This window comes from Schistocerca cancellata, chromosome 2 (assembly GCF_023864275.1).
Source record: "Schistocerca cancellata isolate TAMUIC-IGC-003103 chromosome 2, iqSchCanc2.1, whole genome shotgun sequence".
Taxonomy (NCBI): domain Eukaryota; kingdom Metazoa; phylum Arthropoda; class Insecta; order Orthoptera; family Acrididae; genus Schistocerca; species Schistocerca cancellata.
The window spans coordinates 239,116,736-239,137,798 of record NC_064627.1 but is presented as its reverse complement, the minus strand read 5'-3'; the positions used below and the strand labels follow the sequence as shown (position 1 = coordinate 239,137,798).

Genomic DNA, 21,063 nt, shown 5'->3' with positions numbered 1-21,063 from the left:
TGGTTGAAAAAAGAGAGACGTATTTCATGTTCGTTAGCTCACTGAAATCCGATGTCTCTCGCGGCTTAAGAAAGATTTTTAGTGATGTCACAGGAAACAGCAAAAAAAAAAAAAAATGTTAATTACAGAGAAAATTTCAATTGACAAAACGTTAGGAGTAACTGAAATTTCTGGTGACAGGACGGTCTTTTGAATGATGTTTAGTGCTATAACATCAGCAGGCAGAACCAGTATAATTGTATCAAAAGCTGCAGAGCACTTATATCTGTCGTGCAATAATGTCTTTAGTTACTTAATGAAAAGTAAAGAAATTTCTTTTGTGTTTTGTGATTATTATTTCACATGTGCGAAGAATAATGCTACCGCAGAGAAATACGCAAACACAAAAAGTAGGGATAAAGATTTGAAGCGTATATAGATTTTGATCAGTACATAATTAAGTATAGCTATAGGTGTGTGTCCAGATTCCTTAACCATTTGTGATAATTTTTTAGACAATCATGCATTTTGTAGACCAGGAGTTATTATATAAATATCCGTAGAGGTACCAGTTTTCCGTAGCTGCAGTGTCAAATAATGCTCTGACTTAAATCGACAAGATAAATTCGTGTTTTAATATTTAAAATGACAGGAATATCTCAGAGAATAATTTGTAAACCACAGTTCGAAGTGAAACTGAAACGTAATTAATATTGTATAAACTTAAGCTATCTACAGGGTGTTTCAAACATGACCGGTATATTTGAAACGGCAATAAAAACTAAACGAGCAGCGATAGAAATACACCGTTTGTTGCAATATGCTTGGGACAACAGTACATTTTCAGGCGGACAAACTTTCGAAATTACAGTAGTTACAATTTTCAACAACAGATGGCGCTGCAAGTGATGTGAAAGATATAGAAGACAACGCAGTCTGTGGGTGCGCCATTCTGTACGTCGTCTTTCTGCTGTAAGCGTGTGCTGTTCACAATGTGCAAGTGTGCTGTATACAACATGGTTTATTCCTTAGAACAGAGGATTTTTCTGGTGTTGGAATTCCACCGCCTAGAACACAGTGTTGTTGCAACAAGACGAAGTTTTCAACGGAGGTTTAATGTAACCAAAGGACCGAAAAGCGATACAATAAAGGATCTGTTTGAACAATTTCAACGGACTGGGAACATGACGCATGAACGTGCTGGAAAGGTAGGGCGACCGCGTACGGCAACCACAGAGGGCAACGCGCAGCTAGTGCAGCAGGTGATCCAACAGCAGCCTCGGGTTTCCGTTCGCCGTGTTGCAGCTGCGGTCCAAATGACGCCAACGTCCACGTATCGTCTCATGCGCCAGAGTTTACACCTCTATCCATACAAAATTCAAACGCGGCAACCCCTCAGCGCCGCTACCATTGCTGCACGAGAGACATTCGCTAACGATATAGTGCACAGGATTGATGACGGCGATATGCATGTGGGCAGCATTTGGTTTACTGACGAAGCTTATTTTTACCTGGATGGCTTCGTCAATAAACAGAACTGGCGCATATGGGGAACCGAAAAGCCCAATGTTGCAGTCCCATCGTCCCTGCATCCTCAAAAAGTACTGGTCTGGGCTGCCATTTCTTCCAAAGGAATCATTGGCCCATTTTTCAGATCCGAAACGATTACTGCATCACGCTATCTGGACATTCTTCGTGAATTTGTGGCGGTACAAACTGCCTTAGACGACACTGCGAACACCTCGTGGTTTATGCAAGATGGTGCCCGGCCACATCGCACGGCCGACGTCTTTAATTTCCTGAATGAATATTTCGATGATCGTGTGATTGCTTTGGGCTATCCGAAACATACAGGAGGCGGCGTGGATTGGCCTCCCTATTCGCCAGACATGAACCGCTGTGACGTCTTTCTGTGGGGTCACTTGAAAGACCAGGTGTACTGCCAGAATCCAGAAACAATTGAACAGCTGAAGCAGTACATCTCATCTGCATGTGAAGCCATTCCGCCAGACACGTTGTCAAAGGTTTCGGGTAATTTCATTCAGAGACTACGCCATATTATTGCTACGCATGGTGGATATGTGGAAAATATCGTACTATAGAGTTTCCCAGACCGCAGCGCCATCTGTTGTTGAAAATTGTAACTACTGTAATTTCGAAAGTTTGTCTGCCTGAAAATGTACTGTTGTCCCAAGCATATTGCAACAAACGGTGTATTTCTATCGCTGCTCGTTTAGTTTTTATTGCCGTTTCAAATATACCGGTCATTTTTGAAACACCCTGTAAGAATCTTGTATTTAAATAAATTCAATCCATTTAATCGAAGGAATTAGGTTTGTATTTTATATTAAATGTCTAGTACAAAGACATGCATGGATGCATTTACTGCTATTTCAGGCGTATTTTAATACCAAACAATTCTTTCTCCTTGTCTGCAGACCAGAAAACATGGACTATTATTTGAATAATTTACTTTATTCATATTAAATACCACAATGTCCTGCCCTTGCCTCGGAAAGAAAGTAACCACAGAGATCCGTGTTTCAGCCAGCATGACGCTCACACAACTTTTGAAGCAGGTGAGAGGGGAGAAGCGACATTGTACCTTCTACGGACTTGGTGAATCCTTCCGCGAACTGGTTGTGTCCGCAAAACTTTGGTGTAATGCCTCATCTTCAGTTATCCTAACGAATTTCCTTAATCTTAAGCAAAATGGACCGGTTGTCGTATCACTTGTCCTTGTCTTCTAGAGTTGGAAAATTTTAGTCGGTCCTGTCACCTAAGTGCCTTTTTCAGACGAACAAGGATATACGAGAACTTTATGTCAATCTTCGCCAAATATTAACGCGAATAATACTGCATTCTATCTGCTTTTTGTGTCATTGTTTACCAATCTGATACTGCAGTTTTTCCTTCCACATTTTACATTGCGCTGTACCTGTGTGCAGAGGGTGCACCCACAATGAAGAGACGCTATACACAGCATTAGCGAACAAGCGGTAAATAACGTGAAGAAATCTGATCCAATCTATTTTCATGGTAAACATGTTATGTTAATAAAAAATGCAAAGAAAAGGAATGAGTTTTGGGTACTTGGTTGATTATAAGCAACTGTATGATGAACTAACTGTAAATAAATCAAAGAAAACTGATGGAACTCCATTTAAGATCAGTGATTTGAACCTCTTACGTTTTGAGGAGTAAATAACCATTGAACTGGAAAACTGGCCATTTTAAACCCAAAAATGTCGCTCTGCGGTTAATAACTGGGAATTTAAAATTTTACTAACCAAAACAAATTATTTGAAGAGCCTGATTTCTAATAATATGGTTCCTGGACTCTATAGCAGTTTTATTTCAATAAACTTCGTTAGTTGGGTTTGCAGATTAACGACTTGCAGCTGATTTGTGACTTTAACGCCTTTTTCTTTTGTAGATCTATTTAGATTTATAGTTCATATTTTAATTCCTCGCAGTAAGTTTTTAAAACGATATTTTTCCATTTTGCAGTAAATTCTAACAAACAAAGAATTAACATTACTTTTCGCTCAATTTTAATCCTTCTTCTTATCATTTAATATGTACCGCCTGACAGAAATTAAATGCTAATTGACATTTAACTTGGATAGAAACAGTTACTGAAATCAGTATGATAATTAGAAACTCATTTCCCTTTAATTTTAATGCGTCAAATAGAATTACACGTTTCAGCGCTATTTAGCACGCGGGACGTGTGACTGGCGCTACAGCCTATAGTTCTGTTTGACTCCCAAGGATTGTGTGTCTTTTAATTCTTTGTTTCTCTCGCGGATTTTGACGATGATTAGATCCTATCATACGTGGATTACCATGCGCTGTACGGGCTCGTCGTCTGACTCCATTTTGGAGATGCGTTAGTGATGATGCATGGTTCGAATCGGATACCCATCTGTTGCTTAATCAAAAGTTCTATCGACAGATGACATGTTTTTAACCACACTTGTACCTTGAAATTTGTGGCACACGAACTATTAGTGTTATGTTTCTTGAAGATACACGTCCAGGGAATGAAACCGGTCATCGTACGTGAAAACACAATAAATATCTATTGCCGATTTGAACTTTCACTCAGTTTTAATATTGACTGCTTTACCATGTCTTGTTTCAAATTCTTTGATTGTCCTTTAAGTTATGTATAAGTTTTTTAGCTGTGGCTGCCCGACTTGTAAGGTTATTTGTACTTCAAGAATTCTTACTGCTTGTAATAGAACAACTTACTTCGAGTGCTCCACGGGAGACACTGTCAGAATGATATCTGATTGAATCTCCCAAATAAGGTGATGCTAAGCCTACCATTTTTTCCCATTAAAATACGAGACAACTGAAATGGTTGTGATCAACTGATCAATAATTTCTGAAATACTGTTGTAACAGAACTGTAGAGCCAGGACATCAGAAGACCACTTCCTGTCACCAGGTTTGTAGGAGCTACTTTGAGTCAGAGGGTACGTGGTTGAGGGCCACAACATCACCAGTTCACATTTTTTTTTAAAGCCGCAATTGGAGGCTCGTCCGGGATTTGTGTCCTGCAAAGTGGTAATTACTTTGCTCTCTGTTATTCAGCGTACTATGCGAAGTGTAAAAACCTTTGCAAAACTAGTAGAGATGTCTGTAGAGTGAACCTGTCACAAAACACAGTGTCAGATCGGTTTTTTTTCTGTTGTGTCTAGACAAGACAGTCTAGACACAGGGCGAGGAAGCCGAAAGGGCACGCGCTTAATTCACGCAGGCTTGCTTAGGTCTGAAACAGGATACGTAATGAATGCTATAAAGAAAAGTACGTAGCTGCTGGAATACTTAACTTGTATACAGCATTCTTGATGATACAAGTGAGACTCTCTCTAGAAATGGTTAATGGCGCCTTGCTAGGTCGTAGCCATGGACTTAGCTGAAGGCTATTCTAACTATCTCTCGGCAAATGAGAGAAAGGCTTCGTCAGTGTAGTCACTAGCAAAGTCGTCCGTACAACTGGGACGAGTCCTAGTACGTCTCTCTAGACCTGCCGTGTGGTGGCGCTCGGTCTGCAATTACTGACAGTGGCGACTCGCGGGTCCGACATGTACTAATGGACCGCGGCCGATTTAAAGCTACCACCTAGCAAGTGTGGTGTCTGGCGGTGACACCACATTTTCCGCTAGTAGGTTTCTGGAAATAGTGAAATTACGCAGTAATTTTCACAATTAACACATGCCGTCGATAGAGGTCCTAATATATCGCGTTAAAGGCAATTTGCGTGGGGGCTCAGAGTCTAAGTAAGTTGAGTGCAGGGAACAGTAGCGGTTAGCCCGTTTAATGGACAGCGGTATTGGATGGAACATGCAGTAACGGGCGACAGCTACAGTTACATCAGGCGACTTCTCCAGTGGCGGACGCAGATCAACAAGAAGTACGACGGCAGATTCTTCGAGTACTCCAGGGCAGCCTTCAGTGTTGACTTACACTACAACTGATGGCATCACCATGGCAGAGGGAACCATCTCAGATCAGATAAGTGCCTGCGCAAATAGTGAGATAGTGTTTGACTCTGAAGTTCAAGCTCCACTTATAGATCTCGCGAATATAAAACAGTCACCTGAAAACGGAAGTGAGCCGGTTAGTCCGAAATCAGAGCGCGAAAGTGTGACTAGTAGGAACTCAGGCAAGGGAAATGAATGTGGGGGAAATATGATGTATCAGCTAATGCAAATGATCCATGGAATGGCAAATAATATCAGTACAATTCGAACAGATATGGGTACAATGGCGAACTGAAATAGGTTCTGCTGTGAAAGATGAAGTTGAAAAAATTATGGGTAACTTTGAAAAAGCAACTGATGATAAATTAAGATGTGTCCAAGTGGATATGAGGAAAATTACAGACGAAGTTGTAATAATAAAATCTAAAATCGGATCAGTGGAAAAAGATATTGGGGAAATAATGGATGAGGTACAGACAGAACTTGGGGGCAAGGTAAGCGACTGTGTAAAAGCGCAAGATGCTCATAATATCAATATAAATTTAGCAATTAGTGACATTGCCAATCGTGTGAGGCAGAGAAAGAAGTGGGCAAAATTAAAGATAGCATAGAGTCCAGTATCACTAGTGAAAATGAATTTGAAAGACAAATGCAACAGATAGAAATTGGTATAAATTCGTTAGCCTCCCAACAGGCCACGGCGGTTGTAAATATCCCTTGGGCAAATACCGGATATGTGAAATGTTACACAAATGACGGAAGATATCACCCACTAAATTTCTTGGCTGCATGTAGGACGCTTCTGTTCAAAGCACGTTGGACGAAGCGAAAATAAAATATGTTAAACGGCATTTGGAGGGAGGCCCACAGTCTTGTGCAAATGTTAAATGTAGTTCGTGCAAATCGTACGAAGAATTAGAAAAGAATTAGAAAAGAATTAGAAAAGAGTTTTTTTGATCGAGGATCCAAAATGGATTCTTGAACAGGCCGAGTTACAGGTACGGTAATGGGACGATGAGAGGTTTTTGCAAGCGCGAACTTGGCAGGTTTATGCATGTGAAAAATCCGTTGGGGGTTTTAGCGGAAATCACCAGGTTAAAAAGGTGATTACCCGAAGATTTGCAGTGGGATCTTGTCCATAGTCCATGTGGTTCCGTGGACGAATTTCTTGAATTTGTAGAAAAATTAGAGAGGGCTTTGAAGTTCAAACCTCAGAGCAAACCGGTTGGTAGTAATCCAAATGGGAATCCAAATAATCACCACCAAAATTATAGTCATGAGAGAAATGAAAGGAATTCTCCGGGAGATAGTAGCTAGAATGAGTAGAATGGTCGGAGAACGAGCAGGAGTGATAACTTCCGTGAACGGGATCAGAGTAAAGAATGCAGATTTGAGGGGAGTAATTCGGGTGAAGTGCAGTTGCATAACAACCAGTCGGGAAACATGTTTGTAACATCTCAGGTCTGGGGATGTCGATCTAAACAGGCGATGAAAAGGACTGGAGATAATGGTAATGGTAGAAATGTTGATAGGTTTGGAGAAAGACAAAAAACTTGTAATATGGAGTATATGAAAGAGGAAGGCTATATATATGTGGCTGTTTCAATAAGCGCGAGCGCGAACGGAGGAAGCATACATTTGTGAGAGATTTAAGTAAAAGTAATGGGAATAAATTTGCGGGGAATGATGTAAGTTATGAATGTGTAATGAATGAGTGAGTGAATGGTGACGAATGGAAAGATTCAGTGGTTCAAAAAGAAGTTGAAGAGGAGAGGAATTTTGTGAAAGCAAATTGTGTGGAGAGTTCTGAAGAGGTATTAGCAAATAGTAGAAATTGCAGTAAGGAAGGTGTTGTAGTAACAAGTATTTGTTGAGTCGGTGAAAAGCGTAGATGTTAGTGAAGGCGGCGTAGCTTTGGTCTCACCAGCTGCAAGTGAGGGTGATTGTGTTTCGGCGGAAAGCGTCAATGTTACTAATGGAGGCTTAGCGTTGGTCTCGCCAGCAATGGAAGTTAAAAATGTATCTCCGGAGGTACATGATTTCTGTTTCAAGGAACAGAGTACCGGTAATTCATGTAATGATGTAAAATCTACTGGTATTGAAACTTCGAAGGAAGGAATTTACGCGTTTCTAGTCACAAATGAAGGTGAAACGAAATATATTGATGAATGTGTTGATCTAAAACGTTTGTCAGAGTGTGAATGTGAGAATGTATGGAAAGTAGGATCGGGGTTAATCTGGATGAAAAGTGTGTAGAAATGGTAGTGTGCACTGATTTTTGTCCGATCACAGCGGAACGTAGGAAGTTTGGAAGTCCCAAAATTGTACGACAAGCTAGCAGCAATTTGTGTAATGTAGCGGTGGAGGAGAAAGTTGTGTACGATTCATGTGAAGTTAATTTGTCGACGGAGGAAAGTAATGTTTCTGATGTGAATTTATGTAGTGATTTAAATGGTGTGTGAGCAGATAAGGTTGCTGAGATGAATATTTATGGTGATGATGGCTTAGGCATCGAGGTATTATTTCAGGAAGATAAATTGTTTAACAGTGAATTGATGTTAATTTTGATGAAGCTGCAAGTGTCGATATTTTCGAAGGGAAAAACAGTAAAGTTGTGCATGCTGTGGGTAGTGAATCGGCGAAATGTGTGGAAGAATTAACAGAAAATTTTGAGAGGCCTCAAGTAAATGGTGTGGATGGGGACGATTTCTGTAATTGAAGTTCGTACAAATTGGTATATGAAGGAGGAGTGTGATTCTAATGAGACTGATTGGCGTTGGTACGGTAGAACGCTAAGGTCGTTGCTGTCGCATATGTGGAAACGAGAGGAGTTTAAAATGGCTAAGGGTATATAGAGAAAGGGCGTAAGTGGAAAGCTGTTCTAATCTGTAATTAGTGGTAGTAATTTTGGAGGGATAATTTATATGTTTTACTTGGGGATTCATGAGTAATTTGTTAGTTTTTTGCGGCACTGTACATGTGCAAAAGGGGGAAGTTTAGGCACTGAGGGTGCGTGGAGGTCAGTGACCTCGTGGATTTAAGTAAAGTATGTATTTATTTATCCTGTGTATAAGAGTGTGGCAAAGAATTTAGTGGTCAATTTGAAGGGTATTAAAACGGTAATTGTAAGTGCACGCAATTTTAGGTGCTTGTAGGTAGGAAGGATTGATTAAAGTCAAATAAATAGAACTTATCGGAATTTGAGCTTAATGAGATTCAGTCGATTGTCTTGTGACTTTGTTCCTAAAGTATTGTTTTCCCTTGGAGGGAATCTTTTGCGGGAATCCTGGTTGGTTTTGGGAAATGGTTTGTCTAGGGGTTTCTGCTTTTGGTTTTCGTTGTAGACAGATTTGTCACGATAAACGGTGGAACTCGGAATGCTGAGGCAGACACGATTTTTGCGAGGCATTTGGTCAAAAGACTGATGTGAGTTGATCAACACTTCGTGCTAAAATCCGTGTAAGCGTGCGTAGTGCGACGGAAAACTTAGTGCAAGAAGGCGCCTTAGCGCTGAGTGAGTGGCACAAGAAGTGCTTAGAAAATCGCACGAAAGTAAAAGTGCATTTAAAAAATTTTATTTCTTGCCCAAAAAATTATTTATGCATAACTGAAATGTGGGCATTTATTTTATATGCTGTATCGTTCATAAGTTGTGCTAGTTTATTTGGAAATTCATGCTAGATTATCCATAACTAAAATGCAGGCATTTATTTAATATGCCGTTTCGTTCATAATTTGTGTTAGTTAAGTTATTTCGAAATTCATGGTGCTCCCACACCACCACAAAAATCTTGAAAATACTATTGGCCTGGCGTTTTAATCACTTAATTCTGTTCTTTGAAATTTGTTTTATGTGTACACTACTGGCCATTAATATTGCTACACCACGGAGATGACGTGCTACAGACGCGAAATTTAACCGACAGGAAGATGATGCTGTGATATGCAAATGATTAGCTTTCAGAGCATTCACACAAGGTTGGCGCCGGTGGCGACACCTACAACGTGCTGACATGAGGAAAGTTTCCAACCTATTTCTCATACACAAATAGCAGTCGACCGGCGTTGCCTGGTGAAACGTTGTTGTGATACCTCGTGTAAGGAAGAGAAATGCTTACCATCACGTTTCCGACTTTGATAAAGGTCGGATTGTAGCCTATCGCGGTTGCGTTTTATCGTATCGCGACATTGCTGCTCGCGTTGGTCGAGATCCTATGACTGTTAGCAGAATATGGAATCGGTGGGTTCAGGAGTGTAATACGGAACGCCGTGCTGGATCCCAACGGCCTCGTATCACTAGCAGTCGAGATGACAGGTAGCATGGCTGTAACGGATCATGCAGCCACGTCTCGATCCCTCAGTCAACAGATGGGGACGTTTGGAGGACAATAACCATTTGCACGAACAGTTCGACAACGCTTGCAGCAGCATCGACTATCAGCTCAGAGACCATGGCTGCGGTTACCCTTGACGCTGCATCACAGACAGGAGCGCCTGCGATGGTGTACTCAACGGCGAACCTGGGTGCACGAGTGGCAAAACGTCATTTTTTCCGATGAATCCAGGTTCTGTTTACAGCATCATGATGATCGCGTCCGTGTTTGTGCGACATCGCGGTGAACTCACATTGGAAGCGCGTATTCGTCATCGCCATACTGGTGTATCACCCGGCGTGATGGTATGGGGTGCCATTGGTTACACGTCTCGATCACCTCTTGTTCGCATTGACGGCACTTTGAACAGTTGACGTTACATTTCAGATGCTTTACGACCCGTGGCTCTATCCTTCATTCGATCCCTGCGAAACCCTACATTTCAGCACGATAATGCAAGACCACATGTTGCAGGTCCTGTACGGGTATTTCTGGATGCAGAAAATGTTCGACTGCTGCCCTGGCCAGCACATTCTCCAGATCTCTCACGAATTGAAAAGTCTGGTCAGTGGTGGCCGAGCAACTGGCTCGTCACAATACGCCAGTCACTACTCTTGATGATCTGTGGTATCGTGTTGAAGTTGCACGGGCAGCTGTACCTGTACACGCCATCCAAGCTCTGTCTGACTCAATGCCCAGGCGTATCAAGGCCGTTATTACGGCCAGAGGAGTAATATGCAGAATCTATGCACCCAAGTGCGTGAAAATGTAATCACATGTCAGTTCTAGTATTATATATTTGTCCAATGAATACCCGTTTATCATCTGCATTTCTTCTTGTTGTAGCAATTTTAATGGCGAGTAGTGTACTTGTATGAACTGAAGGGTGCTGGCCAGCCAGAATGTTCAGAAGTGGAGGTGTGTGAGATTATGGGCGAGTTGCGGCGCCCTGGAAATACTCGTAAGTTCAGAGTTGGCGTGGCAGTGCGAAGGCCTCTTGGGAGGGCCCGCGGCTCGGCGGCAGCCACGTGTTGCCGAGCGTTAGCCGGGGACCAGGGAGCGCATGGCTGGGAATTCCGTGCTGACGCTGTGACAAGGACTGTACTTTGTGTCGCTGAAGGAAATTTGTATGCCGGTAGTGCCAAAGACTGCGGACTTTGTGAAACATTAAAGGCAGACATTTCACAGGTCATATAGAAATTAATAGCAGCCAGATGAATCATGATACCTCAAAAGAAACATATACATTACCATTATTTGCACGACGATTCTGATGGGTGGTCAGATTTTCAATACCTTTATTAGTTTAAAGTTTAGTATCTCACAATAAATTATACAAGTAACACTCAGCAAGGAGTTTCTAAAATCTAAACGGCTCATCCGATTTTGTCAGTCGACGTGACTTTCTAAAGCTGTTAGTGTAGACCTAAATTGCTATAAATTACGGGCATGTAACTTGAGTAGTGTTGTGTCTAGACAAGACAGCCTGGACACAATGAGAGGAAGCCGAAAGGCACGCGCTTAAACTCACGCAGGCTGGCGTGAGGTCTGAAACAGGATACGTAATGAATGCTATAAAGAAAAGTACGTAGCTTCTGGAATACTTAACTTTAATCCACATTTGTAGAACATCGCTCTTGATGATACATTAATAGAATCTCAATATCAATTAAATACGGCGCCTTGCTAGGTCGTAGCAAATGTAGCTGAAGGCTATGCTAACTATCGTCTCGGCAAATGAGAGCGTAATTCTCAGTGAACCATGGCTAGCAACGTCGGCTGTACAACTGGGGCGAGTGCTAGTACGTCTCTCTAGACCTGCCGTGTGGTGGCACTCGATCTGCAATTACTGACAGTGGTGACACGCGGGTCCGTCGTATACTAGCGGACCGCGGCCGATTTAAAAGCTACCACCTAGCAAGTGTGGTGTCTGGCGGTGACACCACAAGTAGTACATGAATTATTGGAGGTCAAAGTGGCTGATTACTATCGATCGCGTCAGGCCATAAGCACTCCACAGTTACACGAAAAAACTGTAGCAGCATGCTTATAAATATATTTATTCATTGATGTCTTTGTTTATATCCGATATATACTATGCATGAAGAAATTGGTTAAATATTTACTGTGTTTTAGAAAGCACAGAGACATTAGGCTACTGGCCTACCTTTTGCTTGCTATTTCTTTGATATATGTTTATTTGATTTGTTTATGTATTTAATAATGTGTGCTAGAGCGTCTTTATGGTCCAGCCATGGGGATATTTATTTAATTTCAAGTTATTTAAATGTAAATTCAGTATTTCGTATGTGTTTCAAAAGGTTTGTGAGTGTACATTGGCTAGGAGGCATGGAGGGAGTGCTGTAGCCAATCACAGCGCTCGTTACTATTGGAGGCCACTACCGAAGTGAATGGAGGGGCAGTTTGGACCGGTGAAACGCGAGCGACGGTCGCACATGAGATATGGAGGTGCTGGACGCGACGGCGCGACAGACGCACGGTTGCAGGAAGGTTCAAATGGCTCTGAGCACTATGGGACTCAACTGCTGTGGTCATAAGTCCCCTAGAACTTAGAACTACTTAAACCTAACTAACCTAAGGACATCACACACATCCATGCCCGAGGCAGGATTCGATCCTGCGACCGTAGCGGTCGTGCGGTTCCAGACTGTAGCGCCTTTAACCGCTCGGCCACTCCGGCCGGCGGTTGCAGGAAGACTTGGACAGTGGGGCAGTTTGCGCGTGGTCACGTGAGATAGAAATACTTCGGAGTGCCGACTTGTGAACTTGTGAATTTCCGTGATTTCTACAGCGAAGACGTAGTATGCGTTTAGAAGTGAAATCTCGCGAGTTATATTGTTGTTCATAACTAATTACGTGCATTAGGAATCTATTGTTTCCCTGTTATTCAGCTTATATTTTATTTAATTGCTAGACCATCGACACCAATAAGTGTTTTGCAGAAATATACCGCATTCTTAAAAGTACTACTATCGTACTCATCATTTAAAGTCGTTCAGATAGCACCTGCAGATTTTCTTTAATTGCAATATTTCATTTATAAATTACTATGTTGCAATAAACATTGGCAATTGCCGAGTGATAGGAACGTTTGACCATTCGATTCATGTGTATATTCATATGGTATACTGTAGACTCAGCAGTATTTGGCTTGTAATGCGGCAACTACGTATCCCAGCCCCTAGACAACGAAACCAGCCTAAATTTTTAATATTTCAACTTTGAGTCAGAGGGTACATAGTTGAGGGCCACAAAACCACCTGCCCTTTATTTGAAATCCCGCATGTACCATCGCACTTTGCCTCAGAACAACGTTTATTAATACCCTAATTGAAGTTCACTACACTTACAAATCCTTGATATTACTAGAATTTTGTTTTTATTTTTTCAAGTGAGCGAATTTGCTCACATAACTGCTCACGGCGTAGCGATCTATGTACAACACCGTACATCATGTAAGTAGGCTGTTTATATTTTCCTATTGGCAACGTTACGTAGCGCTCTGTATGAAAATCACTGGCTGTGCTGTGTGCAGCCTGTGGCTAGTTTGCATTGTTGTCTGCCATTGTAGTGTTGGGCAGCGGCAGCTGGATGTGAACAGCGCGTAGCGTTGCGCAGTTGGAGGTGAGCCGCCAGCAGTGGTGGATGTGGGGAGAGAGATGGCGGAGTTTTGTAATTTGTCATGAACTGCTATATATATATATATATATATATATATATATATATATATATATATATATATATATATATTATGACTATTAAAGTAAATACATTGTTTGTTCTCTATTAATATCTTTCATTTGCTAACTATCCCTATCAGTAGTTAGTGCCTTCTGTAGTTTGAATCTTTTATTTAGCTGGCAATAGTGGCGCTCGCTGTATTGCAGTAGTTCGAGTAATGAAGATTTTTGTGAGGTAAGTTATTTGTGAAAGGTATAGTTTAATGTTAGTCAGGGCCATTCTTTTGTAGGGATTTTTGAAAGTCAGATTGCGTTGCGCTAAATAATATTGTGTCAGGTTAAGCACAGTCGTGTATAAATTGTTCTAAGGGGACGTTTCAATGAAATTCTTAAATTACACTTGAAAATCATTGCAAAGGCAATTATGCTCTATCAGAAGTTTGGTATAGCGCATGATCAGTAATGATTCACTTTTGAAATCAAAGGCTTGGTTCTTGCTTTCTTGATTATGAGATAGAGTATGTATGCAAAAGCTCCTCAGCTACAGCCAATGTATCCTCTTCATTTCCTGGAGTTTCACAGACAATACTTTTACAATTTTCCCATCTTCGTAAAAATTGTAACTCATGACTGTAACACTATATAGCGTACATAGCAAGTTCTACCATTTTAACCAGGGCTCTTAGAGTAAAGTATTTTTCCTTCAACACTTTAAATGTTCCATCTCATCTATTAGGAACTTCTTCCTTGGAATTATTCATGTAATTTAATTTTTCAGCTGCACTCTTTTAAAATATTCATCAGACATTTTTGCACTATAGATTTCTACAGTGTTTGCTCTCTGAATCAACGGTACACTTGAGTTTATATCACTCTATTGCAGATCCGTTTTCAAACTGGTCCAAAGAAATAAACTGTAAACCTAATCTGCAGCTGACGGTGACTGACATTTGCAAAAACCTGGAACTGTTCGAGCATTTCCACTCTCACAGTAGAAATATTAAAGTACTTTTAGATTTTACAAATGGTATTCTGTGTGTCAATGGCAGCTTCTCGGTGGTCTGCCGTTTGGCAAAGTCGCTTATCATAGTGAATTTCTGCATCTGCAGCGCATATCTTCGCTAGGGTAATTTCCCATCCGTCTCTGCTATGCTTGCAAATTTTTCTTGCTGCGTCAAGTGCCCTTAATACCACCAGGAGGCATCCAACCTTGCAGTGGTCAGTGCTCATAATGACAGAACGATGGCTTTCACAACCGGATGAGATTGCTGCTGGTAAACCTTTCAGGGTGTTGCGACGTCGTCCACGAAACTCTTCCGCTACTAAAGTGTCGTCCAGAACTGGGCTGGACATCTTCAGAGGCGTTGTTCCTCCATTGAGTCGGCAATGGGGCAACAACGTCTCTGAAGGTGTCCAGCGCAGTACTGGATGAGACTTTAGGAAACGAAGAGTTCCGTGGACCACGACCTTATAGCCCTAAAACTTACCAGCAGCAGTGGTCATAACATTTTGGCTGATCAGTGTATGTGCATAGGGACATCCTAACCACTACTGAAAGGGCAGGTTAGTGTCATCGAGTCCGCAGCTCGTGGTCTCGCAGTAGCGTTCTCGCTTCCCGAGCACAGGGTCCCGGGTTCGATTCCCGGCGGGGTCAGGGATTTTCTCTGCCTCGTGATGACTGGGTGTTGTGTGTTGTCCTTAGGTTAGTTAGGTTTAAGTAGTTCTAAGTTCTAGGGGACCGATGACCATTGCTGTTAAGTCCCATAGTGCTCAGAGCCATTTGAACCATTTGAAGTGTCATCGACGAAATCGTATACCGCTGCCACGGCAACACATGCGAGGCCACTACAATCGAACTGCCAGTAGGATCTTGTCTGACCAAGGAACAAAGTTTGCTAGTAATACCACTCTGCCTTAATTTTCGGATGTTGCAAATCTGGACTGGAGAAATGAGTGGCTCATGATAAAACACTGTATCATGACCTTCGAAGATTCACCAATTAGCGAACGCTCATATAATCGCCAGTTGAACGGCAGATTATCCAGGAGGAAGTGGAGAAGATGCTGCAAGATGACATCATTGAACCTCCAGAGTCCTTGGTTCTCTCCAATGATACTTGTGAATAAGAAAGACGGCACATGGTGTCGCTGCAGCGACTGCCAACGACTACACTAAATTACCAAGAAAAAGTCTGTCTGCTTCTGGATTACACCCTAGACTGTTTGAAACGAGAAAATTGTTTCTCAACTATGTAAATGCAGAGAGACTAATGGCAAATCAAAGTTGACGAGACTGACCGGGAAAAGACTACCTTCTAGCTCCTGACGGCCTCTATGAGATCACAGTTATGTTATTTGGCTATGTGTTGCTCCAACCACCTTCGAACGTGGGATAGACAACTTGCTTCGATATTTTAAACAGATGACGTGTCTTCGTTATCTGGAGACGTCATCGTTAATCAAAGACATTTTAAAAACATATAAGGCGACTGACAACCATGATGAAGTGTGCTCAGATTGCAGGTGTCCACCTAATCCGGATAGCCCAAGGAATAAAAATATTGAGACACATAGTGAAAGTTGAAGGAATCATTCCTGATCCAGATAAAATGAGTAGTCAGAGATTTTCCGACTCTTAGTCACTATCATGATGCGAGATGTTTACCAGCAGTGTGCTCGCAATATAGGCGATAGATACATAAAGGACTTCCGTGCCCTTGCAGGAGCTATTGCAGGGAGACAAAGTTTTCCTGCATCGAGGCGCAAGACAAATACTTCCTTGTCAGTAAAGAAGCCATGGCATCATCATTTCCGGTTCTAGTACTGTGTCACGAGACAGAACTTCATTCGGGCGATAGCTGTTTTGAGGTAGATATAGTTCTAATACAAATTGAGGAAGATGCTGCAAACTGAAAACGTACGCTTCCAGAGTACAAGTCCGAGAACAACTTGTAACGACCCTATCACACGCTTCACCATTCGTAAAATATACCGTTTTTCGATCGTCTTATGTGTTTTCAGTCGTGTCATCTATGACACTGCGTCCACCTTGGCTATCTTAAGTTACTTATAATGTTGGACTTGATACTAAAACAATATAAACCTCTTGAACATCAAGTAGCTCTTTGAAAATTAATAGGCAATCTTGCTTCGCCCAAAGCATTTAGTGGACTAATTATGGGGACGCTGTGCATCCAAGTTACACACTTCTTACCGTCCTGATCGGTGAAATTTTCCACTACAGCGGAATGACAGCATATAGTTATAGCGCAGGAACATCCTACTGAAAACTAATGTATTGTCGGCTATAAACGTTCGCCTCATCCTAAAGTGACGAATCCTGGAAAAGTCGGCTTCTTCGTTCAACTTAGGACAGTTACTCAAACATTTTTTTCATGAATGTAATTAATATTTATTATATCATAACGAAACCAGCGGACTTTATATTACTTCGAAATCAAGTATTACTTTAAGAAACTTGTAAACAAAACTGAAGTGAGCAGTGGTCTTTGGGTATCAGCTACTTTAATTTGCGATCTTCGAGTGGGGGAATTTAATCATATGAAAGTCAAGCAAAGACTGCTACAATGTGAGCCGTCAGAGTTCTGTTTCTCCTTTTCTTACATTAATACACAACGCCATTGCTTTTAAAGGTGCAACTTTGCAACAGAAATTATTAAAATTACTATTTGATTTAAGCAAAGTGAAATAGGTGCTTGAAATAATATGCTAATGATGGTTGTAGATCACTGTCAATATATTAACTCAAAACTACTTTTCACAAAGTTTGATAAGACATGAGTCTTGTTCTCTACATAGATTGCCTTGTCAGATGCAGTACAGATGAAGACTTGATGCTGAGGAAAACGTGTATATTCTTCACGTCTCTGAGAAATAGGATAGACCAAAGTACCATAGCTTCTACCCTTTAGCGGCACACTGGAAGTAATATGGTGTAGTATTTGCAACACCAAAGAATTCCTGGCAAAATCTTGCACCCACAGCAACCATACAGTAGTGGCGACTTTCTTTTGCAGAAGTGCTAGTTATTACTTGTTGCAATCCCCCACGCTGTGGCTAAGCCATGTCTCCACAAAATCCTTTCTGCCAGGAGTGCTAGTCTTGTAAGTTTCACAGGAGAATTTCAGTGAAATTTGGAGGTATTGGTAGAAGTAAAGATGTGAGGCCGGGTTTTGGCTCCTGATTGGGTGACTCAGTCGATAGAGCACTTGTCCACCGAAGGCAAACGTCCAGAATTCGAACCTCGGTCCGGCAACCACAGTTTTAATCTGCCAGGAAGTCTCAATCGTACTAGTGTTAGCCAAAATACTCAATGTCTTGCAGAACGCTCCACAATATGACCACCCACTTTCACTGCCAGCGTGTTACTCATAGTCCAGTTTGTCCGAAGCACACCTCTTACTAGAGAAAAGGCGCTTCCAAAACGGAAAATCGCACTGTCCAGTGGATCAGCCTACTGCTCACCTCCCATTGTAGAGAAGGAGTTTACGAAACGAAATGACAAAGGGCAGGCACGGCCGACCTCAGGCCTAATGGCTGACACACTTCTTTTGCAGAATACTATGCACTGCATAATAAAAATTTATAATAACCTTAAGATTAGCTTGACTGTTCACTTTTCATGTTCGTTTCTATACGTAAGGCTAGAACAATAGATGTATACACAATATCAAATCCTCTTATACATGCTGATTACAACTCTCTCTGTATAAACGACATTAAATAGTCATGCATCCAGGCCAGAGGGGTTGCAATGTCATATTGATAAGGGGGTCATACAGCCAAGTATTTTGTAAATTTGACTCGACTTCGTAATCGCTGAAATAAAATCACTCACACTCTCAACCCACGAAGTCTAATTTTGTTTCCCCTACACGTTTTGGATGCCAACAAAGCTGCACACCAGACAACCCCGCAGCTAACACAAGAAACAGTAGAAAACAGCGGAATATATGTTGCACTACCTTTCTTAAGGTGTATATCCTATAAAATAAGCAATCTATTTAAAAACACAAACATTACGATAAGCTTCCACACAAACAACAAACTACAGCAGGTAGCACTTCACAACTTAAAGAATGGTAACACCCATACAACAACAAAAAAAAAATCTGGCATATACAAACACAGCTGCAAAGCTGTCCCTCTTACTATATAGGACAAATTGGGAGAAGCATTGAGACTCAGTTCAAAGAGCATATAGATGCCATATATTTGAACAACATTTCAGAATCCAAATTTGCCATGCACACAGCTGCTAACAATTATGTACTAAGGACTACTGAAGGCCATGTACAAGTATTTGCAACATGTTGAGAAAGGTAGCTTTCTGAATTTGCTTGAAGAGATTGGCATATATACACATAAAAGCAAATGACCACAAAATCTCGTCAATGAACAGACCGAGTTAGCCATTGCAGCCCTTCTTCGAAATTTCGTTCACCTGCTTCCCAGTTTAAAGTAAACACTACTACCCTCACAATAATGACATGCAGTCACTAACCCAACACAAAATAGTGAATAATAAATAACAGCTTGCGTTATCATCCAATACTTCCATCTAACTATATCTTAAAATCAATGAAATGTCCACTGTTGTAATTTTATTTATGTATGTCCATCCCAAATCATTTACAGTGCTTCCAGTGTATGCCATACTATTTACATATGCCCATAGCTGTAATATTTATTTGTGTGCATCTGGCCCTTATCATTTACTTTGGTTCCAATGCATACCATAATATTTACGTAATATCACTGCAGTAACACTTTATAGCAAACTGACTGCTTTATTTGTTTATCTAAATTTTAATCTGTTCTCTTTTAATGTAAATGGTGAGTGATGTAGCAATAGTAATTTGTAAATTCCTACTGTCACATGTATATAACAAAATATATCTGAGAGTGAAAGCCTTCAGCATTGTCATGTTTGAAATATCGCCATCTTTGTACACATACTTCCATGTGGCGAAACTTCTTAGCGTGTGATTGGTGGTTTATATATATATATATATATATATATATATATATATATATATATATATATATATATATATATATATATATATAGTCTAAAGTGCATCATACAGTTTTCGTTGCTGCAAGATCACAAGTAGTCTGTACTGGAACAGAATAGTGAGGATTTTTCATCGTAAATAACCGAAACATCTTCTCTTTAATAATTTTTTGCATCACTTAAAATCATTGTGAGGCACTATTACAGTGAAAACGACATTGTCCGACATCTTGTTTTGGTTGTAGGGCACCACCAACCCAAGGAAATTCCATCAGGTGGGAAAACAAAAAGCGAAAGCTGATGTAAAATTTAACGTAACGTGAACTAGCCATGTGAAGAAGAATCTGTCGGTTAGAAACCGTTAACTGCGCTATTTAAATAAATAAATAGCATTGTAAAAAGTGGCTGGTTGTTGCTATCTTCTATGTAAGGGTCCACCTATATCTTCAGATCTGTTTTATAATATGTCCTTATAAAATAAAGCCATTGTGCCATTGTGTGTATATTTTGTGATTATGTGACAGTGGCTTTATTATATTAGGATACGTTATAAAACAGCTCTGAAGATGATCATTGCTGACCGAAACCGGAAGTCTAAGGACCAAAAGTTTTGTGATCATTGAGGGAAATAAAAGTAATTTACTATGCGAATATTTCGGAAATGGGAACGATATGGTGAGATATCGGAATTATTTTTCGAGTTTGGTTCAAGACTACTTGCAGTTGACGATTTTAAATCCAGGTTTTTCCCTTATCTCCTCCATTTAGACTTCGTGTACTTCTATGAATTGGTGAGTACAGTAGAGAAAATGATGCAGCTGAAATCAAACAAAGTACTTTCAACTCGCGAAAGAGCTGTAGACATTGAAACGTACCCTTGAAAAAATTTATAAATGACAGTGCTGGAAAACCTCTTACATTATTTGATTTTCAAACAGCTGGGCAAAAACTGAACGCACTCAAATAGTTTTCTCTTTACTTATTCTGATCATCACTAAACTGACACACAATATTTTTAGTGCAACACAATCTGATTCTCAATAATCCCTACAATGGCCCTGACTAACAATAACCTATACCTTTCATGAATCACTTACCTCACAAAAATCTTCGTTACTCGAACTACTGCAATACAGCGAGGGCCAAAACTGCCAGCTAAATAAAAGATTCTAACTACTGAAGGCACTAACTACTGATAGGCATAGTTAGCAAATGAAAGATTTTGACAGAGAATAAACAATATATTTACCTTAATAGTGTTCAGAAGTCATATATATATATATATATATATATATATATATCAATTCATGACATTCATCTTTACAAATTTCGTTCGCCTATAGCAATCTCTCAAAACTCTGGCATCTCTCTCTCTCTCCACACCCACCACTGCTGGTGGCTCACCTTTAACTGCCAAATACTATGCACTGTTCAAATCCTACTGCCCAACACAACAATAACGAATATTCCAACAATGC

General features: G+C 40.7%; 1 protein-coding gene across 1 annotated transcript in view; it reads left to right on the top strand.

The window, feature by feature from the left end:
- Positions 1-2,531: 2,531 nt before the first annotated feature.
- Positions 2,532-21,063, top strand: part of LOC126152715 (alpha-1,4-N-acetylglucosaminyltransferase-like) — a 36,369-nt gene continuing 17,837 nt past the window's right edge. The window contains exon 1 of the mRNA XM_049916024.1: positions 2,532-2,558. Coding sequence (XP_049771981.1) covers positions 2,532-2,558 — 27 coding nt within the window. The remainder of the gene's footprint in view (positions 2,559-21,063) is intronic.